Source organism: Miniopterus natalensis, chromosome 1, assembly GCF_054644295.1.
Source record: "Miniopterus natalensis isolate mMinNat1 chromosome 1, mMinNat1.hap1, whole genome shotgun sequence".
Classification (NCBI taxonomy): Eukaryota; Metazoa; Chordata; class Mammalia; order Chiroptera; family Miniopteridae; genus Miniopterus; species Miniopterus natalensis.
The window spans coordinates 178,332,176-178,354,112 of record NC_142081.1 but is presented as its reverse complement, the minus strand read 5'-3'; the positions used below and the strand labels follow the sequence as shown (position 1 = coordinate 178,354,112).

The 21,937-nt window shown below is 41.5% G+C and overlaps 1 protein-coding gene across 5 annotated transcripts in view; it reads left to right on the top strand.

The window, feature by feature from the left end:
• The window catches only part of LIMCH1 (LIM and calponin homology domains 1), a 299,516-nt gene that overhangs the window by 259,334 nt on the left and 18,245 nt on the right, over positions 1-21,937 (top strand). For 4 of the 5 annotated variants that reach the window (XM_016206753.2, XM_087827673.1, XM_087827678.1 and 1 more), the window contains 6 exons: positions 5,246-5,333; positions 6,339-6,502; positions 10,078-10,183; positions 14,685-14,725; positions 18,768-18,848; positions 21,628-21,720. In XM_016206753.2, the coding sequence (XP_016062239.2) occupies positions 5,246-5,333; positions 6,339-6,502; positions 10,078-10,183; positions 14,685-14,725; positions 18,768-18,848; positions 21,628-21,720 (573 nt within the window). Of the gene's footprint in view, positions 1-5,245; positions 5,334-6,338; positions 6,503-10,077; positions 10,184-13,914; positions 13,990-14,684; positions 14,726-18,764; positions 18,849-21,627; positions 21,721-21,937 lie in introns of all 5 variants that reach the window. The other variant, XM_087827676.1, reaches the window with a different exon arrangement.

Sequence of the window (21,937 nt, the reverse complement as noted above, 5' to 3'; positions counted from 1 at the left end):
GCCATTTCTAACAGGTGTGAGGTGGTATCTCATGTGGTTTTGGTTTCTCTGATGATCAGTGATGCTGAGCATCTTTTCATATAATTTGGGCGTTTGTGTATCTTCTTTGGAAAAATGTCTATTTGGGTCCTTTGCCACTTTTTATTTGGGTTATTTTCTTTTTCTGCTATTGAATTATAAGGGTTCCTTATATTTTTTGGATATCAACCCCTTCTCAAATATTTGACTTGCAAATATTTTTATCCTATCCTGCAGATTGCCTTTTCATTTTAACTATTTTCTTTGCTATGCAGAAACTTTTTAATTTGATATAGTCCCATTTATTTATTTTTACTTTTAGTATCAAATCATAAAATCATTTCCAAGACCAATACTGAGGAGCTTTCCCCCTCTTTTCTTCCAGGAGTTTCACAGTTTCAGGTCTTACATTTAAGTCTTTACTCCATTTAAATACATTTTTTAAAATATATCTTTATTGACTTCAGAGAGAGGAAAGGAGAGGGAGAGAGAGAGAGAAACATCAATGATGAGAGAGTCATTGATCGGCTGCCTCCTGCATGCCCCCAACTGGGGATCCAGCCCACAACCCAGGCATGTGCCCTGACCAGGAATCGAACCGTGATGTCCTGGATCCTAGGTCGATGCTCAACCGCTGAGCCACGCCCGGCCGGGCTTTACTCCATTTAAACATTGATATATTTGTATGGTGCAACATAAGAGTATAGTTTTATTCCTTTGCCTGTGGATATCGAGTTTTCCCAACATCATTTATTTATCATTTTTATTTTTTTAAATATTTTTTTATTGATTTCAGAGAGAGGAAGGGAGAGGGAGAGAAAAATAGAAACAGCAGTGATCAGAGAGTCATTGATCGACTGCCTCCTGCAGGCCCCCTACTGAGGATCAAGCCCCAGCAACCCAGGCATGGGCCCTGACTGGGAATTGAACTGTGACCTCCTGGTTCCCAGCACCATTTACTGAAGAAACTATTCTTTACCATTTTGTATTCTTGTTACCTTTGTCAAAAATAGTTAACTATAAAAGTATAGGTTGATTTCTGGGCTCTCTGTTCTGTTCCATTGAGCTATGTGTCTGTTTTTATACTAGTACCATACTGTTTTGATTACTATTGCTTAGTAATATAACTTGAAGTCAGGAAGTGGGATGTCTCCAGCTTTGTTCTTCTTGCTCAAGATTGCTTTATCAGCCTGGCCGGGCGTGGCTCAGCGGTTGAGCATCAACCTGGGATCCAGGTGTTCTCGGTTCGATTCCTGGTCAGGGCATATGCCCGGGTTATGGGCTCAATCAATGACTCTTTCATCATTGATGTTTCTCTCTCTCTCTCTCCCTCTCCTTTCCTCTCTCTGAAATCAATAAAAATATATTTTTTTAAAAAAGATTGCTTTATCTATTTGGGAACTTTTATAGCTTTAGGGTTTTTTTTCTATTTCTGTGGAAAATACCATTGCAATTTTGATAGGGATTGGGATTGCACTGAATCTATAGATTGTTTTGAGTAGCTTGGATATTTTAACAGTATTATTATTTGTCCAATCCATGAACACAATATATCTTTCCATTTATTGGTACTTTCTTCAATTTCTTTCATCAATATTTTATAGTTTCAGGGTATGGATCTTCTACCTCCCTTGTTAAAATTTTTCCTAAGTATTTTATTATTTTATTTTATTTGTTTTATTTTATTATTTTGTTTTATTTTACTTCATCCTCACCTGAGGATATTTTTTCCATTGCTTTCAGAGAGAGTGGAAGGGGAAGAGAGAGAGAGAGAGAAACATCGATGTGAGAGAGACACATCGATTGGTTGCCTCCTGCATGTGCTCCCCACTGGGGTGGGGATTGAGCCTGTAGCTGAGGAACATGCTCTTGGTTGGAATCGACCCTAGGACCCTTCAGTCTGCACACTGATGCTCTAACCACTGAGAAAACCAGGTAGGGCTATTCTTTTTGATGCTATTGTAAATAGGATTGTTTTCTTAATTTCTTTTTCAGATATTTGTATATTGATTTTATATTCTGCAGCTTTACTTAATTCATTTACTTGTTTTAACGGTTTTTTTTTTGCGTGTGCAGTCTTTAGGGTTTTCTACACATAAGATCATGTCATTTGCAAACAGAAAACTTTTACTTTTTTCTTTCCAGTTTGGATTCCTTTTTTCTTTTTCTTGCCTAATAGCTCTTGTTAGGACTCCCCATACTATGTTGATTAGAAGTTATGAGAGTGGTCACCCTTGTCTTGTTACTGATTTTAGAGGAAAAGCTTTCAACTTTTCATCATGAAGTATGATGCTGGTTGTGGGCTTATAGTGTTTAGGTACATTCTTCTATTCCTAATTTGTTGAGGCACATTTATAATTTGTCGAGAGTTTTTACATGAAAGGATGTTGAATTTTGTCAAATGCCTTTTCTGTATCTATTGAGATGACCATGTGATTTTTACCCTTCATTCTGTTAATATAGTGTACCACATTTGTTGATTTGCGTATGTTGCCCATTCTTTCATCCTTGCATAAAGTTTTATTTTTTAAAAATAATTCAATGGCCATTTCCACCAATACATTAACTTTAAAGGGCTTCTATTACTTGAAAGGCAAATTTTGATTTGTGGGAAAAATGTATTTACTTATGAGAGATCAATAAATCCATAGCTTTTTGAGATCCCATTGGGATGTTTTATAAAGTACTTGATAATGCCTCTTTTGAAAGCATTTGTAGTCTTTTTCTTAAAATCTGTTAAAATTTATAAAATATTTCATACACACTTTAAAAATTCAACTTTAGCCCTTTACAATAAGACATAATTACTAACAAACACAATAGTCATTAACTTGTCCTCTTTGGTTGTTGAGGCATATTTTAGTGAGTATTTAATTCAATTTTCATTTACTTTTATCAAGCAGTAGTAGTGGGAGAATTTTGGAATTCACTCTGGAGTCAAGTGCCTCCCAACTAAAGATAAAGTAAAATTATATTAATTTTGTTTTTTGATTACAGAAGCCATACATAGTCACTGTAGAACATTTTGGAATATAGAAAATATATTTACAAAAGAAGAAAAAGTCATTCAAAATTTAAGCACATTAAAAATAATCACTATTAATACTGTCTTTTTATATACATTTTTATGTATGTAGTAACAGGAATATTTGTGCATTTACATAGCATATATAAAATCTTACATATGTAGGCATCATATGTATATACAGTTTACATTTTTTAACATTAGATAATAAATATTTTCACCTATCATTAACTATTGTTCAACACCCTTTTATGATTTCATGATATTTTTTGGACATAAAGTAGTAATTCATTCAACCTTATCTTAATTGTTGGACATTTAGGTGGTTATAAATTCTTTTAATGTTATAAATTCCATCAAGCATAAAACTGATACAACTGCCCAGCCGGACGTGGCTCAGCGGTTGAGCATCGACCTAGGATCCAGGCGATCGGGGTTCGATTCCCGGTCAGGGCACATGCCTGGGTTGCGGGCCTGATCCCCAGTTGGGGGCGTGCAGGAGGCAGCCAGTCAATGACTCTCTCATCATTGATGTTTCTACCTCTCTCTCCCCCTCTCCTTTCCTCTCTCTGAAATCAATAAAGATATATTTAAAAAAAGAAAAACACTGATACAACTGAGGTACTACTGAGAGAGATGCACATTATAGTGATGTGTTAAGCGAATTAGACAGCAAGACCCAAACCCGAGAGACCCAAACCAGAGATCTTAGGTAAAGATCAGGGGAGTAAAGGCAGAGTTCAGCCCTCGCTGTAAAAGCAGAAAGGAAGCGGTGGGTATGAAACTATTGTGCTAAAACCTTGGCAGACTTGGCAAACGATGGGCACTCATGACAGGAAACACTCCCGAGTTTAATTTATGTGATGGGGAAGATGAATGCCATAAACCGAAATCACCAGATTTGGAAGACAGGCTTGTTTGAGGGTAACGTTTAGCAGCCGAGTGTGAGCCGTTCACCGTGACGGTGATGGTAGGTCTGCTAAACTGGAGCTTTGATGGACTCCAGGGCTTAGAGATGCAGGTGCTGGTCGTAATGGGTAAAGAATGAGGAATGGGAGCTCGGGTGCAGGGTTGTTGAGAGCCCGGGAGAAGAGAGCAGCAAGAACAAATTCGGCCCTGGCCGGCCCTCAGTGGACGGAAGGGCTTGATGCCGGCCGAGGGCAGTGCCTCGTTCGCCGCTCCATCCTGGTCGGGGCCCCTGCTGGAGGCAGCCGGCCCGTGTGTCTCTCACATCGATGTTTCTCTCTCTCCCCCCCGCCCCCCTCCATCCACTCTATCTGAAAAGCAATGGAAAAAATATCCTCAGGTGAGGGTTAAAAAAGTAGTAATAATAAAATAAAATAGCGCCCCCAAAAAGAATAAATTCCATGACCAGCCGGTGTTTCTATCTTTTCTCTCTCCAAAACATCAATAAAAACCTATTTTTTTAATTAAAAAGAAGAGTAAGTTCCACAATGTTAAGAGCCATAGGCATCTATGCCGAAGACAAGCTGCTTGTAACCTTAACAAAATAATTTTTCCCCACCGGTGACAGGACCCTAAGCCAGCAGTGCGGGCGTTTGGGAGTGAGTGGGTGGCAGCTGCGATGTTGAAAACGTGGTGGTGAAAGGAAGGAAGAATGGGGTGCACATCTGCAGCAGTCGGGGGCGGGAGGCGGGCAGCGGGTGCGGGTGCGGGTGCGGGTGCGGGCATGGGTGCGAGTGGGGGTGCGGCTGGGGGTGCGGGTGCAAGTGTGGCTGGGGGTGTGGGTGCAGCTGGGGGTGCGGGTGCAGGTGTGGCTGGGGGTGTGGGTGCAGCTGGGGGTGTGGGTGCAGCTGGGGGTGTGGGTGCAGCTGGGGGTGCAGGTGTGGGTGCAGGTGCGGCTGGGGGTGTAGATGCGGGTGCGGTGCGGGTGCGGGTGCGGCTGGGTGCGGGTGCGGGCATGGGTGCGAGTGTGGGTGCGGTGCGGCTGCTGCTGGGGGTGTAGATGCGGGTGCGGTGCGGGTGCGGCCGTTGCCCTGCCGGCCGTCTCAGCAGCCCGCTCTCCTTCACCAGAGCCAGGCCTCCACCATGAAGCTAAGAAATAGAAAAGAATGAACTCAGATGGGCAATGCGCCCTGTTGGCCTAAATATTACTATTTGGAAAAAAAGAGAGATCCTCTACCTTTCAGAACCTTCAAAGGGATGGTTTATTCAAGGGGGGTTTTAAAATCTTTTTTTCAGGCAACCACTGAGGAAATTGAGCCGAACAGCCAAGATGAGAATGGTGGTGAAAAGCCAGAAAAAGGCAGTACAGAACTCGCCTCCTCAGGTTTGTTTCCTAACAGACTAGTTTAAGGTACATCATGATGGCTCTTAAGATAGACTGGAAATAGTCAAGAATTTCTCCTAAATGAGCTCCGGAAAGGCAAGGAGATGCTGAAAGTGGTAGGGCTGTGCTGCCACTTAGCGGCTTCTTGGGGAAATTCGGACTGTGATTTATCTGGCTCTAAAAACCTTGCTTTGTTTTGTTTTCTTGAAAGTGTATTTCCATCCTCATAAATAAGATTATATTGCCCCAAAGAAATAATAAAAAACTGAGGGTCATATTTTAACACACAGTAACAGCAATAGATAAGACACAGCTAAAGAAATGTATCCTAAAAATAGACGCTGAAATAATAAAGCTGGCGAAGAGTTTGAAAAAATAAAGTAATGCCATGAATAGGGACAGTGAGCATGAATTAATGTGTTTCAGTATTTGTAACACATTTCTTATTTTGATAAACATAAAAGCCTCTCACCTTCTTCTAATTCCAAATTATTTTTAAATGGCATGTTACAATAAATTAAATATCATCCCTAAAAATTTCAAACTAGATCAGACCCCCTCTCTTTGACAGGCCCCCTCAGGGGGTGGCTTTTCCACCCACTGCGGAGTGTACCTAAGTCTTCTCGGTATATCAAAGAATACTTTGTTTTCATCGCATTGTGTATGCCATGCAGTCCTCAATACATTCTGGTTATGAAAATGTGATGATAAAAAGGGAAATGATGATTGAAATGCAAAAGGGAGATGTTCACCCACCCAACCACCTGTCATAATATTTCATGTCAGCGTTTTGTCCCATGTAGTATTACTCCTATGTAAACTCTGGCTCTTATTAAGAACTTGAGTTTTTCAGAGTGGGATTCTTTGATGTGCTTTATGTTGCTTGATTTTTTTATAATAGCGTGGAAGAGCCTAGAGTATTCTGGCACCTTTGGCTCTTTCATACATCTCATCCCACGGTAATTCAGTTTTCTCTTTGTGTTTCCTAATGTAACTCCATCTCAGAGCCTCAGCATTTCACAACAACTGTGACTCGATCCAGCCCAACTGTGGCCTTGGTGGAGTTTTCCTCCGGCCCCACGCTGAAGAGCGACGCACCAGAAGAAAAAGACCAGAAGAAACCGGAAAATGAAATGAGTGGAAAGGTGGAGTTGGTGCTGTCCCAAAAGGTGAGTTACATAGTGAATAAAGCAGTTAGATTTCCATTAGTGTGGCTTCATAGGGCAGCTGGCTGCTGCTGTGATACTTGTTCATAATGGAGACTTATTTTCTCTTCTCATCTTTTTTCTATCTTTAATCTGTATTTTTTTCTAAATACAAATATACTACATGTGCATTGTAAATAATTTAAGTACATATAGAAAAATAGATGTATTAGCCCACTTGGGCTGCTATAACAGAATACCATAGACTGGGTGGCTTGTAAATGACAGAAGTTTATTTCTCACAGTTGTGGAACCTGGAAGATTTGATGTCTGGTGAGAACCCACATCCAAGTTCACAGATGGACATCTTCTCACTATGTCCTCACTTGACAGAAGAGGCGAGGGAGCTCTCTGGGGTCTCATTTATAAGGGCACTAATCCCATTCCTGAGGGTTATGCTCTCATGGCCTAATCACCTACCAAAGCCCCACACACACACTTATAATACCATTGCCTTGGAGGTTAGAATTTCAGCATATGAATTTGGGAGGCGCAAACATGCAGTCTGTAGCTATATATTTTTTAATTTATATTCATAGTGATGTACACAAATATGTAACATATCAAGTAAGATACATACATTTATTTTAAATGAAATATAAACAAACATAGACATAGAGCAAGAGTGAGAAAAGGTCACTGAAACCTACCTCTCTACTAGTAATTGGCATATATATATATGTATTCTTTCCACATCTCTTAAGTTATATTTTAAACAGTTTTTCATTTTGCATAATTAGATGTATTTTTTAACGTGAGAGTCACATGAATCAGAAAGCTTTGCAGTTAGGTTTTGGCTTGTGTATGAGTTTGTTTATTGTGAGCTTGCTAAAGATTCTCCTTCCCATGTTCAGCTGTTTTACAGCAGTGTGCTTCTGATGCCTCTGGATTTGAATAGGAAACTGGGGACTTCTTATTCTGATATAATGGGTTTTAACATCTTGTTTTTATTAAATTTCTTCCTTATTTGTAGTCTCATCCTATTCATAGTAATTTGGTTTATTTTCAGGCACAGAGTCTAAAAGTCTTCATCTTTTATACCAATTGTTCTCAACCTTGGCTACCCTTTAGAATTTAAAAATAGAACAAGCACACACCAGCTCAGATAAATCAGAATTTCTGGGGGCAGAGCCAAGGCATCTGTATTTTTAAAAGCTCCTCAGGTGATCCTGATGGGCCAACAAGATAGAGAACCACTGACCTGCCTATGGGCATACTACCTGTGGTGATATTTCAACTTTAAAAATTAACCCTAAGTTAGGATTTGACTTTAGAGTGAAAATTTTACCACTTATACATCTGCTGATCTTCCATCATTTAGTCAACCAATATTGACTGTGCACCTACTATGTACCAGGCACTGTATTAGACACTGAATATTCAACAGTGAACAAGACACAGCCCTTGGCCTTTGGGAGCTGAGAGTGCTGAGTCCTTGGTAGAGTCTCAAAAATGCCTATTGCCTTGATGCCTTTTGAAAATTTTAGACTCTGGCTATTCCCATTTTTATACATGGAGAATTAAAGAATGGTCTGGAGGTCTGAAAAGAGAAACTAAACTGTAGGAAAGGCGTTGAGGGCAGGCAAGATTTCCTATCTTTGCAGGTTTGGCCTTATCTATGTTACACTTCATTATTTATTATCCTTCCAAATTGATTTTTTGTTCCATTCCAATCTGAACTGAAAGGAAAACTCTGTTCATAACTAGAATTTTTTTAATCAAACAGAATGAGTACCATAACTAAAGAGTGTTCATCTGCATACCTCCCCTGTGAACCTCATCTGTGACCCTTCTTTGGACGACCAGTGTCGCGTGTACCGTATGGGAAAAATTGTTTGCAGGGGTTCTTCGTGTGTGTGTGTGTGCGCGTGCGCGCGCACATGTGTGTGCACGCACACAAGGGCCTTGGGCCCTTTGTCCACCTGGTATTCTCAGAATAATATTTTTTAAAGCATAAAATATATAAGAAGACCAAGTTTCTTTTATATCAAGTGGTGCCAAATGCATACAGCCCCTGAATTCTGTTCTGTGGACTCCAGGTTAAAAATTTCTACTAGTTCATTAGCAACTGGCATAATGGTCTTTGAACCCCCTGCTTTTCTTACCCCATGTGAATTTCTCCCTTTCTCCTTTCCCTACTATACAGTTAGTTCTTAGGAAAAGGGAGAGAGGTGATCACAGAGGTTGCAACAGCATTTATTTTCCGACTTCACTTGAGAGTGTTGCAAAGTGCCCAGGCACACAAACCAACCTTTTTATGTGGTGGTCATTTTGAGCATTTCTGCTGACTCTGAACTCTTCCATTTACAACTGGGCATTATCTGACACACGTTTTTGTCTAACTCCAGCATGGAGTAAATGGCATGAGGTCAGGATGCGAGGGCTGTCAACTCGTTGCATGTTTGATTAACACAAGTTCATTTGGATATCTGGCTGACCTCTGCAATGCAGAAGGCAGTGATTAACTGTATTTTCTTCAGGATTCTATTAGGGTTGGATATATTTATAAGGAAAGTGGAATCCTACCAAGAAGAAATTCTAGTCATGAAATCATCCTTAGGACCAAATCATAGATCCGCTTGTGATGAACCCAGTGCTCTCTCTATAGGCTCGCTCGCCTTACTGGCTATCAAATTAATCTGTTGGGAAGACAGCCTCCAGCCAGAGTGAATCGGAGGAAGTCTGTAAGCAGCTGAAAGACATGAGCTGGTACAGCCCTGCTCATTCAGATCTTTGCTCAGTCTTCTGATTTTGATTTTAGATGTTAGTTTGGTAATCTGGTGTCTCAGCAGTCAGCTGATGAGAAACAACAAATCCAGAAGGCCATTCAGATTGGGGAGAAACAAAATAAAATTAAATAGCAATAACAAGAAGATTCTATTTTTACAAAGTAAACATAAGCATTTGTAAAGCCTGTAATCTCGGGACTATTTGCCATAGGACAAGTAATCTGACATGCCTCAGACACCCCCTAAGGGCATCATTGCTGTGGCGCTGTTTGATAATGGCTGTTTATGATAATGCTCCTGTGTCACCAGGCAAAGTATATTATCTTTAATGTGCTTTGCATAAACTTGATGGGTTGTGTAGTGTCTCTAGAATAATGTCCTTTAGGAGGTAATATTACTTTAGTATTTAGCACTTACATAGTAAGATTTTTAAAAAATCTTATAAGGAACATCTTACATCCTGACATTATAAACTTAGTATGATGTTGTGCCAGGAAGAGAATATGTGATTGACTAATAAGAAAATGAGACAGAGTGATGTATAATCCCAAAAATGGAATACTGTCTTCTGAGTTTGGGGGAAAAAAAGGTCATCAAATATTTATACTCGCATTTGATTTCTCTGAAAAATTCGCATCTACATTAAAGTAGAAAAGCACGAAGGGAGATGAGAAAATGGGGCAAATTTTCCACTTAAAAGTTGAATGTTTGGGCAAACTGACTTATGTAATAGCCATGGGTTCTTCCACTTCATTTCACCTGTGTATTTATTAATACTTGCCGTGTTTGTGTCTGTTGCTTCTGATCCAGGCGGCAAAGCCAAAGTCTCCGGAGCCAGAAGCAACCCTGACTTTTCCATTTCTGGACAAAATGCCTGAAACCAACCAGTTACATTTGCCAAATCTCAATTCTCAAGGTAAAGAGAAGGAAATGCTTTATTCTAGTTCTACGTATTCTCCTGGGCTCATCTGTAGTAACATATTCTTTAAGTTGGAGGAAAATTACTTCCTTTATGTGGCTGTCCCTTTGGCCATGGTGTTTGTCAGAGTTCATGGTGGCTGAATTAATGACTTCAAAATAGAGTTCTGGGGCTGCATTCTCTCTTTGGCCCAGCCAAGAATCCCAGCTGCCAAGACCATTTTGGCAGCCCGGCATTATAGTCACGATAAGGCCTACACAACTGTTTTATACCGTAAAATAATTGAATTGTCTCCAAAATGTAAAAGAAAAAAAATCAATAACAAAAAGTTTATAATATCAATATTATATCAACTTCATTAATTGTTTATTATGTAGTCTTTATAAAATATCCACTTGACAATGATTTCAGTAGAAAGTCAGACTTTCTTCATAATAATTACTGATATGCACTGAGAAATCATTCACAATCATGAGTTAAATAAATTATTCATAACCAAGCACTTTAATCTTTCCAAAAATTGTTATAGCAAGAGTAGATGTGTGTATACATATATACATATAGATATATACATGTATATGCTGAGGATATATTTTAATATGTTTCTTATGTTTGATATATTGTGTGGAGGGGTGGCCTCTAAAAATATAGGAGTTTAGGGTCTATGGAGTTTGTAAAATGGCACCAACCACTGCAAATGCCCAGGTATCTTTTAGGCCATGTATAGGTTGTGAATTCACCCCTCTACTCTCTAGAGCCCAACTTGAATCCCTTTGTCCTGGTGGGCAAACCAGGTGTCCACAGCCACCCCAAAAAGGAGCCTTAGGGATACGAATAGTGGGAGGATGGGTCTGGAGAAGTCCGTGAGCTGTAGGAACTATTCTTCAGAACAGACCGCTGGGCTTTAGTGGTGTGAGCTCTCTCTCTAGATACGAAAACAGCTAGAGCTCAGGAGGCAAGAACTGAAAGGTTTTTCATTTGTCTTTTTCTTTTCTTTTTTCTTTTTTGGGGGGCTAAAGGTGTTCCTTTTTATTATTATTCTTTAAATTTATCTTTATTACTGAAAGTATTACAGATGTCCTCCTTTTCCCCCCACTGACCCCCTCCACCCTGCATCCACCCACCCCCAGGCCTTCCCCACACTATTGTCTGTGTCCGTGGGTTAAGCATTTATACATATAAGTTCTTAGGTTATCTCTCCCCACCCACTCTCAGTACATTTTATAGATTGAGCAGTCCAGGCAGAGAGAGGCTGGTACAGGTACATTGTGGCTGGGGATTTATTTTTACATTTTTTTACAAGGATGGTTGGCTTTTGGGGGCAGAATCTGAGCTGGCTTCCATTAACCTTTGCCGGCTGGGAGATAAGTTGGGCTCTCTCTCCACGTGACTAGAAGTACTTGGGAGGGAATTCATTGGTACATGCTCTGATGATCACTAGTTTCTTAAAGTGGAAACAGGCTCAATGCTATCTTCAAAACACTTGTTTAAAATTTTTCAGTCCTACTGAAGGGAATTGACGAAAATAGTCTTGTAACTAGGCCAGCAATTGGCCCTATTTAGACATTTAAATTCTGCCCTATTTCTAGCACTTTGTAATTGTGTAGATAAAGAATAGAGAGATGAAACGGATATTTTAAGCTGTATTAGTTAGTTTTGTTGTCTTATATAATTTTACATTCCATTATCTGTTGTAAGGTATTTTGATTGTAAAATGTGCTGTTGAATAAGGGACTTTACTTCATGTTATATCTAAATTGAGTGAAAAAATACAACTGAATAGCACTGGAGCCTTTCAAAAATTATTCTTCAGGAGACAAGTATGTTTGGCATACACCTGTTCTATCCTCTGTCTGGTTCGTGGAAGCTGTAATTACAGCTGCAGGCTCTGGAGACAGAGCACCTGGGTTCGAATTCTTACTCATCGCTGTGCGGCCTTACCCACCGAGTTCTCCCTAATCTCTAATCGTCACCCATAACCTGGAAATAATAATAGTACAATCTCCTAGGGGTAATGGAAGAATTAAATGAGGTAAACAAAAAAAAGTGTTTAGCTCAACACCTGGCTCAGAATAAGCACTGATAATACAATCTGGTAGTTATAGAATAGTACCAATAAAAGTATAGAGCAGGATGCCAGGCAGAAGTAAACTGTTTTTTTTAAATATGTTTTTATTGATTTCAGGGAGAGGAAGGGAGAGGGAGAGGGGGAGAGCAACATCAATGATGAGAGAGAATCATTGATCACCTGCCTCCTACACACCCCCTACTGCGGATAGAGCCCAAAATCCAGGCACGTGCCCTGACTGGGAATCAAACTGTGACCTTCTGGTTCATGGGTCGATGCTCAACCACTGACCCATGCTGGACTGGCAGAAGTAAACTATTCTTAAATGCTTTCCTTAAAATAAAAGTGTTTGTATCGCGGAGATAAGGCTTCAAGCAGTAATTTTCAAACACAAGTACATGCCAGGGACCTGGGTAAGATGGGTTAAAACACAGATCGCTGCCCTCCTTTCCCTTTGTCTCACTGAGTAGATCTGGGGCCACAGTATTTGAATTTCTAACATGATGCTGCAGATCCAGGGACCACACTCTGAAAACCAGTGACTTGAAATGTGTTCAAATTGTCCTCTAAAGACATCACCAATAGATACAAAAATAACAGTACTTGTTTGGAGTGTATAAATTCCCATCTTTAAAGAAGCAAAAGGCCTCTAATAAATGTAACCTTAAAAGATCTGATTTGTCTTTAAATGGAAGGACAGGGAAAGTATAGGACTTGGCCCAGATATAAAAAGTCACCCATAAGTGACTAGTCTGAAGTTGCACATCATGTCCGAAGGAGCTAGAGGGTTAGGATGGGGAGTCCTGGAGCCATACCTAATGGACCCTCTCCCAGTCAGTCTATCTCCCCCATTCCCATCAGGCTATCTGTTTGTAAACTGACCTTACAGGCCACTGAAGATCTGCTGGTGGGTCCTGGTGGTGTTCCACAGACTTCCCTTAAACATACACCATGCATAAATAGTCTTTAAATACTCTGAAAACCTTCATAAAATACATTTAAAGATGACAAATTTCCTTTTCTCAACTGCCTCCCAACAGTAGAAAGACATCTCAGATTGGTATTTCAGGAAAATAGGTGCACGTTTTTAAAACTGTCTGTATTTGCATTGAGAATGATGACAGATGGCGCAGCACTAGTTTCAGGATGCAAATGAGTTTCTGTGTCTGCGTGAAGCCGCCACATGACACGCAGACATACCCATGCTCTTGTTACACACATATATAACTCCTGCCACCGACTTCCATACAGAACCTTTATGAAGTGTATACAATAATAATTGAGCTCATCTCTTCTGCCTTTTATGTTTTTCTAGTGTTCTCCAAAAGCAATATATACTGTGCATTTTGCTTCCATAGCATATCATCTTATTATTTTAAGATTCGACATCTTAACATTATTACCATTAAGTATGAGCCTGTTAAGTTTCACCTAACACCAAAAAAGACAGACAATAGCATGACTGTCTCATTTTTGTTGACTTTTGTCCATGTCTTCAGGTGGGGTCTGAGTTTTATTGAGGTAGATTATAGTTTAGATTCTTTCACTCTCAGTTCTTGGATAGCCACACCTGGACTTGGGACTTGGGAACATGGTTCTGCGCACCTCTCACCCCCGTTCTCATGATTTTCTGTTTGTTCCATTCTGCCATCTGATCTAGAGTCGCCTGGCACTGCCAGCGTTCCGCTTAGAGTTCAGAACTCTTGGCGACGTTCCCAGTTTTTCTCCCAGTCAGGTAACTGCATACTGGCTAGCTGTATTTCTTTTGTGCAAAAATCCATGTTGCGGGCAACCAATAATATCTGGTATTTTTCTTTATTTCTGACTTCAGGGGGGAAAAAAATGCTTGTTTCTTGCACACAGTTAGCAAAGAGCTAATTCTTTTATATCAGTACCAGTTATACTAAAATTGGGGGGGGATTCAGAGAATTTTACTTTGCATTTGAAAATCCAAAGAAATAATAATATTCATCTCTTTATTGTCCTCCTCTTTTTTAAAATACAAAGATTAGAAGCATTTACCAGGAACATGGTTCTCTTGTTAACTGTGTCACTCTCTTTACTTCCTGGGTGACATCCGGCCTCTCTCTATGTGATGCTTCTCCGTGTCAGAGAGGGAGGGAACTGTCAATCAAGCCAGAATGCGAGGTGCATTAAAAACCAGCACTCGTAGGAATAGATTTTGCTTCCTATAGTCTAGTACTTGGTGCTAATTGCTGTGGTCAGCCATATTTCACTGGTGCTGACTACTTTTGGTGATGGGTACCAACTGCTTCAGGGGTCTGCTTTGTTCTGATCTTCTAATGCTCTTGGCTTACAAAAAAAATATGGTTTCAAGCTGACATAGGAGCCACACTCCACTGAGAGGACCAAAGAAATACAGCAAGAAGCTACTCACACTGTGATCTTTTTCCCTTTCTTTCTGTGCAGTGGATTCTCCAAGCAGTGAAAAGTCACCTGCAGCCACACCCGTAAGTAACTCATTTTAAGGACTAAGATCATGCATTTAGTGCAGTTTTAATTATAGGGTATTTGAATCACTTAAAGAAGATTCGATCAAAAATGGGCTTCAGACAATTGATTGTAAGAGAATAAGTGAAAGTCCTGTATATGCTGCCAGGTGAGTTATAGAGATAATGTGGGTTATCATTATGCGGAGTCGTGATCTGGAAACAAAAGGGTAAGTGAGTCAGAAAAGTAAAACCTAAAAGAAGCAATTAAAATGCATGTGACAATAGGAATTAGTATTAAAATATGCAACTTCTGTAAGCATTCAAAATCATTTTTTTAATGTTTTCATTGATTTTAGAGAGAGAGGAAGGGAGAGAGATAAAGAGATAGAAACATTGATGAGAGAGAAACATTGATCAGCTGCCTCCTGCGCACCCCCTACTGGGGTTCGAGCCCGCAATCCGGGCATGTGCCCTGACTGGGAATTGAACCGGGGACTTCTTGGTTCATGGGTTGATATTCAACTATTGAGCCACACCGGATGGGCCAAAATCCCAAAATCTTTTTTTTTAAATGAGGACATACTTCAACCTAGTGTATGTTGGCAACAGGGCCCAGCCTGGACTCTTTCTGGGAGACCCAAGCTGTCTTTGTTGCACCCCTTGTCACAATCAGTATCTGGAGTAATAGTAACCACACATTTAGTTTTCAATTTTTTATTTCAATGAAATAAAGCATTTAGTAATTAAAATGTCAAGACATGTGACTCTGTCAAATTCCATGCTTCTCAATTTTATCTGAACACTCTCTATAGACCTGACCCTTCTCTAAACTGGGTGTTTTCAATGCTGAGCCTGCCATGCTTGTTGACCCTCTGAAATTCCCACCAGGTTTGTAGAATCCCTCTGTGGCACAGTCAACTACCGCAGAGCCCCTTGGGTGCAGCCACAGAATCACTGTTGTAGCTTTGATTGCATATTTACTAACAATAGGACCCTGAAGGTGTTACATAACTTCTATGAACCGTGTCCTCCTTGACTGTACATGAGATGATAGACCTTCCTTTCAGGGCGTTGTGAGCCTCAATTGAAATAATTATTTAGAAGCCCCTAGCACAGTACCCAGTGCGTGAACCAGTCCTCCCCAGTGGCTAATCCAGGAGGCCCACCATCACCAATACCAGTTCTTACCTATAATTAAATTGTCTGACTTTGGAAATTTCTAAGGGCCTGTGCAGAATGGAGAAGGGACACATACGCCACATAATCCTCACTCTTTCCAGGCACATTCCAGAACTAGCAACTATTTGTGGAGGCTCCGTGTCAGCCAACACTGGGAACCCGAGTACACCCACAGGGGATGGGAGCCCCCAGAAGGACCCCATAGCTGGCATTCATGACACAGATCTGAAGAGGACAGCCTAACCCGTCCCATTGTTCCTGTACTGCCTGGGCGGGAGTGGAGAGGAAGGGCGCCCTAAAAAGATACATTCTTATTTCTGTTTGTGGAAAACAGAACAAGGAAGAGACAAATTGCTGGCCTATATAAATGAGTTCTCTGAAAATACCCACCCAAAGTTGAAATTCTTGTGATGATAAATAGCTCTTCATAGAATAGAAAAGTAAAGGAGATTTTTTTAAAAGAGCTTAGAGAGGAAGTAAGCATTGACTGTGTGGCCCTCGGTAGACGCAGGCCATTGTCATTCAGCCTCGGAGCGGCCTTAAGCTCTAGGGTCAGGGCCTAGGAAGGAGAGGAAAGAGGGAGATACATTAGCCAGCACAAAGCCCATTCATTTCTTCAGCAAACATCTATTGCAGGCCCAAAAATGCCAGGTCTTGGGATACTCAGGGGAATAAAGGGCCCTCCTTGCCCTTGAGGAAGCCCTAAGCGAAAGGAAGACACAGGTCTGTACAAAGGTAAATTATAGAACAAAGCCTATTCCAGCTTTCTCTAGTACCTTTTATATCTCTTTTATGATAGTTTCCCCACTGTCTTCTTGTGATCATTTATATATTTGGTCACTCTCCACCCCCGACACACACACACACACACACACACACACACACTCTCTCTCTCTCTCTCTCTCTCTCTCTCTCTCTCTCTCTCTCTCCCCCACCCCACCCCACCCCACCCCACCCCACCCCACCCCACCCCACCCCACCCCATTAGTTGTAAGCTCCACAGCTTTGCGACTCTTGGCCAGCTGATATCCCCACCTGGCCCATATTAGCTGCTCAGCAAATAATTGCCAAGGAACATGATCACTGTTCTTTCCTTCTCGTTTATTACATTGATATCTTCCTTTGAAAATGCTCATTTTTTTCTCTCTTGTTTTTTTAACAAATACTCTGTATGTTCTTCCAAGCTCAGTCCCCCTACCCCACACCTCCTTGCTTGACTTGTTCTTGTGATCACTACCTCGAGACATCTAAAAATTAAGTGATTCCTAATTGTTTCTCTTACTTTCCTACTAGTAAGCTTTTTCCCATTGGACTCCTCATGGCTTTGTTCACATAACCACACCCCTTTTTCCTCAAAACACAGAGCCATGTTCCTGAGGTTTGAGACTGCTTGAGAATCTTTGGAAAATGCTGGGTGGAGCCAACATCCAACATTATTAATCCAATAGAATTTCCCATCTGGGATTCACATTTGGATGATATTTTGTGGTCATGCAAGGAAATTTGGGAAACTTTGGATTATATCCAATCAATAGTTTTGCCCTGCGTAACTTATCAGAGCCTTTAGTATGCTGGTGTGCAGTGTGAATCCCCAGTGTGGCATATAGGAAGTACACACCTCTACCTCATCTGCCCTCCTTTCTTTGATTTTTTGTGGCCATCCCAACCATTTGCAGGAACCACAGCAAGAGTACCAATCGAGGCCCACATTTCATGTGTCTAAATATATTAAAGTTATAAATATTTATAAGGTCATAAATCAAGCAACACCCATGGCTTCACCTGCATTCTCAGCCTGTAAACACTGCACCTGGGTGGTCATGCTGGTCTGTGGGGGGTGGGGCAGGGCAGAAGGTGGGATCACCCAGTCATCTTGGGTGGTAACAAGACCCATTTAACTTTGGACAGGACTGACTCTATCCAGCTACGCAAGCAGCCGGGGGAGGTGGATTCTGCCTGCTCCCCAGCACACTCCAGACTCTCCCCTTTCTCCCTAACTCCCCAGCCCTCGCCTCACTTTTTCTTTCAAGATTCCCAAGCAGTTCTAAGTGTCTCCAAAAACGCCCCCATCAGGGGGAAGGGAGGAAGTACAGCTGCTGGGGAACCTGGTTTGCCTTGGCACCTACTCTAGGTGATAGGGAGGCCACTTTAAACATAGCAGCCCCCCTTTTGCTTGTTTCCCAGGAACCAGCTGTGATTTCTCTCTGCCTCCACCCCCAGGCCCTCTCAATCTTATACCCTGTGGCCTGGGTGCCCACTTTGACTCATGCATTTTTCTCCTATTATTTCTGTTCACTGACTCATAAAAACCTCTCTTAAAAGACAAAAAAACAAAAAAAGCCTTTGAGTTTGAATGTTTGTTATGTGGGTCCCAGACAGGGACTTCTTATTGCCTGGATCTCAGTGGTGAGCGAAACAGCCCACGGGTGGGAAAGCAGGAGCAATGGAAAAGGTGACTTGGTTCTCCAGCGTGGCAAACGCCACTTCTTACAACTGCAGTTCTGCTGAAATAAGCATCCCATTTGCCTGGACCCAGGATCAATATGCAGGATGAGCCTCTTATGCTCCGGAGCGTGAATACATTTAAGAAACCACTTCTCCAAGAAATGAAGCAAAAGCCTGCCCGTGCCAGGGGCTAATTACTGCATGTTTTCATTAGCTCCAGAAAGGTTCGCAGAATCCTATCAGCCTCTTGGAAGTGAACCAAAGAGGGACTGAGATTAAGAAGCGGTTGCTGCCAGCAAAGAGGACCTTTAGATAGAGGAAGGCCCTGCTCCTGCATGCCCACCCGGTGCCAGCCCGCAGGCCAGCTGTGTGCCTTGCCCTGGCCAGGCCTCGAGGACACGGCTCAATTCTGACCATGTTTTTATTTTCTGAGCAGTTCAAGTTCCGGGCATGGGACCCAGAAGAGGAGCGCAGGCGACAGGAAAAATGGCAACAGGAGCAGGAACGTCTGCTCCAGGTAAGATGTCTAGGTTTGCTGCCTTTTTTTCTTTTTCGGGGGGGGTAGTTGATGCTCTCTTAATTTCTGTTGTATTAAATAGATTTTTAACACAGGAAACGCACGGAATTGAATTCTTCTCAGAAGTCATGAGTCTGTTAGTTTATTTTGTGTCTATGAGACATAATGCCCTATGTCTAATTTCTCCTACCAGAGATTACACTGATGAACACAAGGAAAAAGCATTTCAGTTAAAAAAAATTTTTAAACCTCCCCATATTGATTAAGGGCCAACTCAGGCAGTCACCACCTCTTTCTTTGCCATCAAATTCCAGTCCCAGTAGCAGTACAATTGTATTGTCAAAAGCTTTTTGAAAGCATGCATGTGAAATAAAATTTGGCTTGGCTCTTGTTTCTTAGGTAGAAATGTTTGCTCCAGTTCTAGAAAAATTCTGGGAGTAAATGTGTCATGTTCCTACTTGATTCATGCCACGTTTGTGGAGTAATAGGGCTTCAAAAAGTAACCTGGTGATCTCAGAAAGTAACCTATGCTGAGTACTTGGGATGTGCCAGGAACTATGGTTGGTGTTTGACATATTTTATCTAATTTAATTCTCATTAAACTTTTCCAAGTATGTCTTATTAGCCTCAGTTTGCAATTGAAGAAACTAAGCCTCAAAGAAGTTAAATTAATTGCCCAAGGTCACACAGCTAAAAAGGGTTGAACTTGGTTTCAAATCGAAGTCTGGATGACTTTAAAACTCATCCCCCAATACACCCCCAATAGTACTGATTTTACCAAAAGATAATAAATAAAAAGAATTTTAAATCTCATTGATTTTGGTGGCTTTCTGCTGCTGTGTAGAAAGCAATGCTTAATGCAAGTTTATTTAACTTTAAAAAAAAATATTTTTGCTCTAATCCTTTTCGTTCCCAGGGACGGGAAGCAAGGATCTGTTTAGAGAACTAACCATTTGTAGTGTGGCTTTAGGTCTGCCAGTTAAATTTGACACTCTTCAACATTGTATAGAGATAAATCTTCAATATAAAAATGTTAGTAAGAACTGGATTCGGCAAAGTCCCAGAGCCCTTGAGCTGATTTCCGAGAGTTCAGCGCCTGCCTTCTGCTGTTCTCTGGAAATCACAGGCCCATCTTCCAGCTGAGTGGCGAAGAGCGGAGAGTCAGAAATTCCACAGAGTAGAGACGACAGGCAAGTGTGCTTGCCATGTGGCACTCTGTCTGCTGCACTCTGAAAGGTGACCACGGTTACAGATGCAGGCGTGTGTCTTGTTCCTGGCCCCCCGAACTGTCACCTAGCGTGGTGCACGGCGGGTGTGGGCTTTGGGGAAAGGTGTTTGTGGGGAAGGAGGGAGGGGGTGCACACGTACATCTTTCACTCCCCGCATTGCCATCATCAGTGCATCCTCTTGGGGAGGGGAGCACGTGATGTGAGCATCTAGAACCAATAAACCTAAAATGCTTTGCTTGTGTTTCAGCTTCTGTGAAGTTTTGAGGTCTCTTTTCTCTCTTTGAAAAGCCCCTGACATCCCTCTCTAAAACTTCACAATATTAGGTTTTGATAACAAAATGTTACCTGGAATGAAAAGCCTGCCGTGGGTTGACCAACCATGGTTTTCCCAGAGCATTCACAAGAACGCCAGGCTCTAGACAATCCCAATACAGCCCTTTCACTCCTAAGATAATCACTCGACAGGTAAGAGCTGAAGGAGATCCCAGTGCCTCCCCAGGAAGATAAAAGCCTCAGACTTATTTTAGCTTCAGAGAGGACTGACATTAATCAGCCTAAAGTATTTGATGGTATGTTGAACACTTGGGTGATTCCTTTGCCTCTGTCACGTCAGGATGCCATTCCCGAGGCATCCAGGGGCGTCAGCTCTCATGTCAGGCGTTAATTTTAATCTCCATTTATTCATTTCTTCTAGGCAGCTGTCAGGAACTCCGATCACATTTTTAATGCTGTTCTTTTCAGAATATTTTACTCTTTACCCCAAGAAGTGGTGACTGGTGTTGTATTATTTCTGGAAACAAGAATGGCAGCTCTGATACTGAAGCCTTCTGATGGGCTGTTTCAGAGCTACTCTTAGTTCAGAAGTTACTTAAAGCGAGGGAGACTGCGTTTGGGCAGATAGCTGCAAGCAGAGGGTAATTCAGCTACTCAACTAATTATCCTCATGCCCGCTGTGGACCTTTCTGCAAGGTTTTGGGTTTTTTACCGTTTATTAAACTCTCCCTGCAGCAAACATATTTCTATTAGAGGAATGGCAAAACTCATCTCTAAAAGGCCCAGTAAAAAGCAAGCTATTGGTTTAGCCAACCTCCTAAAACAAAACCCAGTGAAGGAAGATTTTAGAATCTTTCAATCTTTTCGTCTTCTCTCTTCCCGTAAGCAAATGTCTATTCACATATCCGAACGACAATTCTATAGAACAGTGGCAGAAAATACAGCGTGGGGCAAAAGTACATGTACAGTTGCGAGTACATGAAATGCAGAGTGTATTCTTGCATTGTTATTTATGAATTACTGTATTATTTTCCATATGAACAACTGTAAGCCTGCTTCTGCCCCAACCAGTACTGTACTCCTTGGACTTTTAGGTTCCTAACATATTCGAGTACCACGAAATAGTATTCCCCTTGTGTTGCACGAATGGGTTAGATTCAGGATGTCACAACAAGAAGATGATCTTTCAACATATGGGACACAGGGTTTTAGAGGGGACGGTCCCAATGACACGTGCCATGGTCGGTTCAGAGCAGTCTCTGGAAATTCTGTAACAGGAGAGATACCAGAAGGAGCAGGACAAGCTGAAAGAAGAGTGGGAAAAGGCCCAAAAGGAGGTGGAAGAAGAGGAACGGCGATACTATGAGGAGGTAGGGAATTCGCGAGGAGGAGTCCGGGCTTGTGGCCTGTTTCCTCAAAGGCTGTCAGTGCTTCTGTCTGCGGTGTGCGCACGTGGCTCTGTCTGATTCTCTTCACCCACAGCAGAGCCATCACCCTCTTCGAAAGAGTCATATCCTGTAGGCGCTAAAAGACCACAGTTCCCCCCAAATTAGTTTGTGATAGGCTGTGCTGAGTCATGGTCAAGGG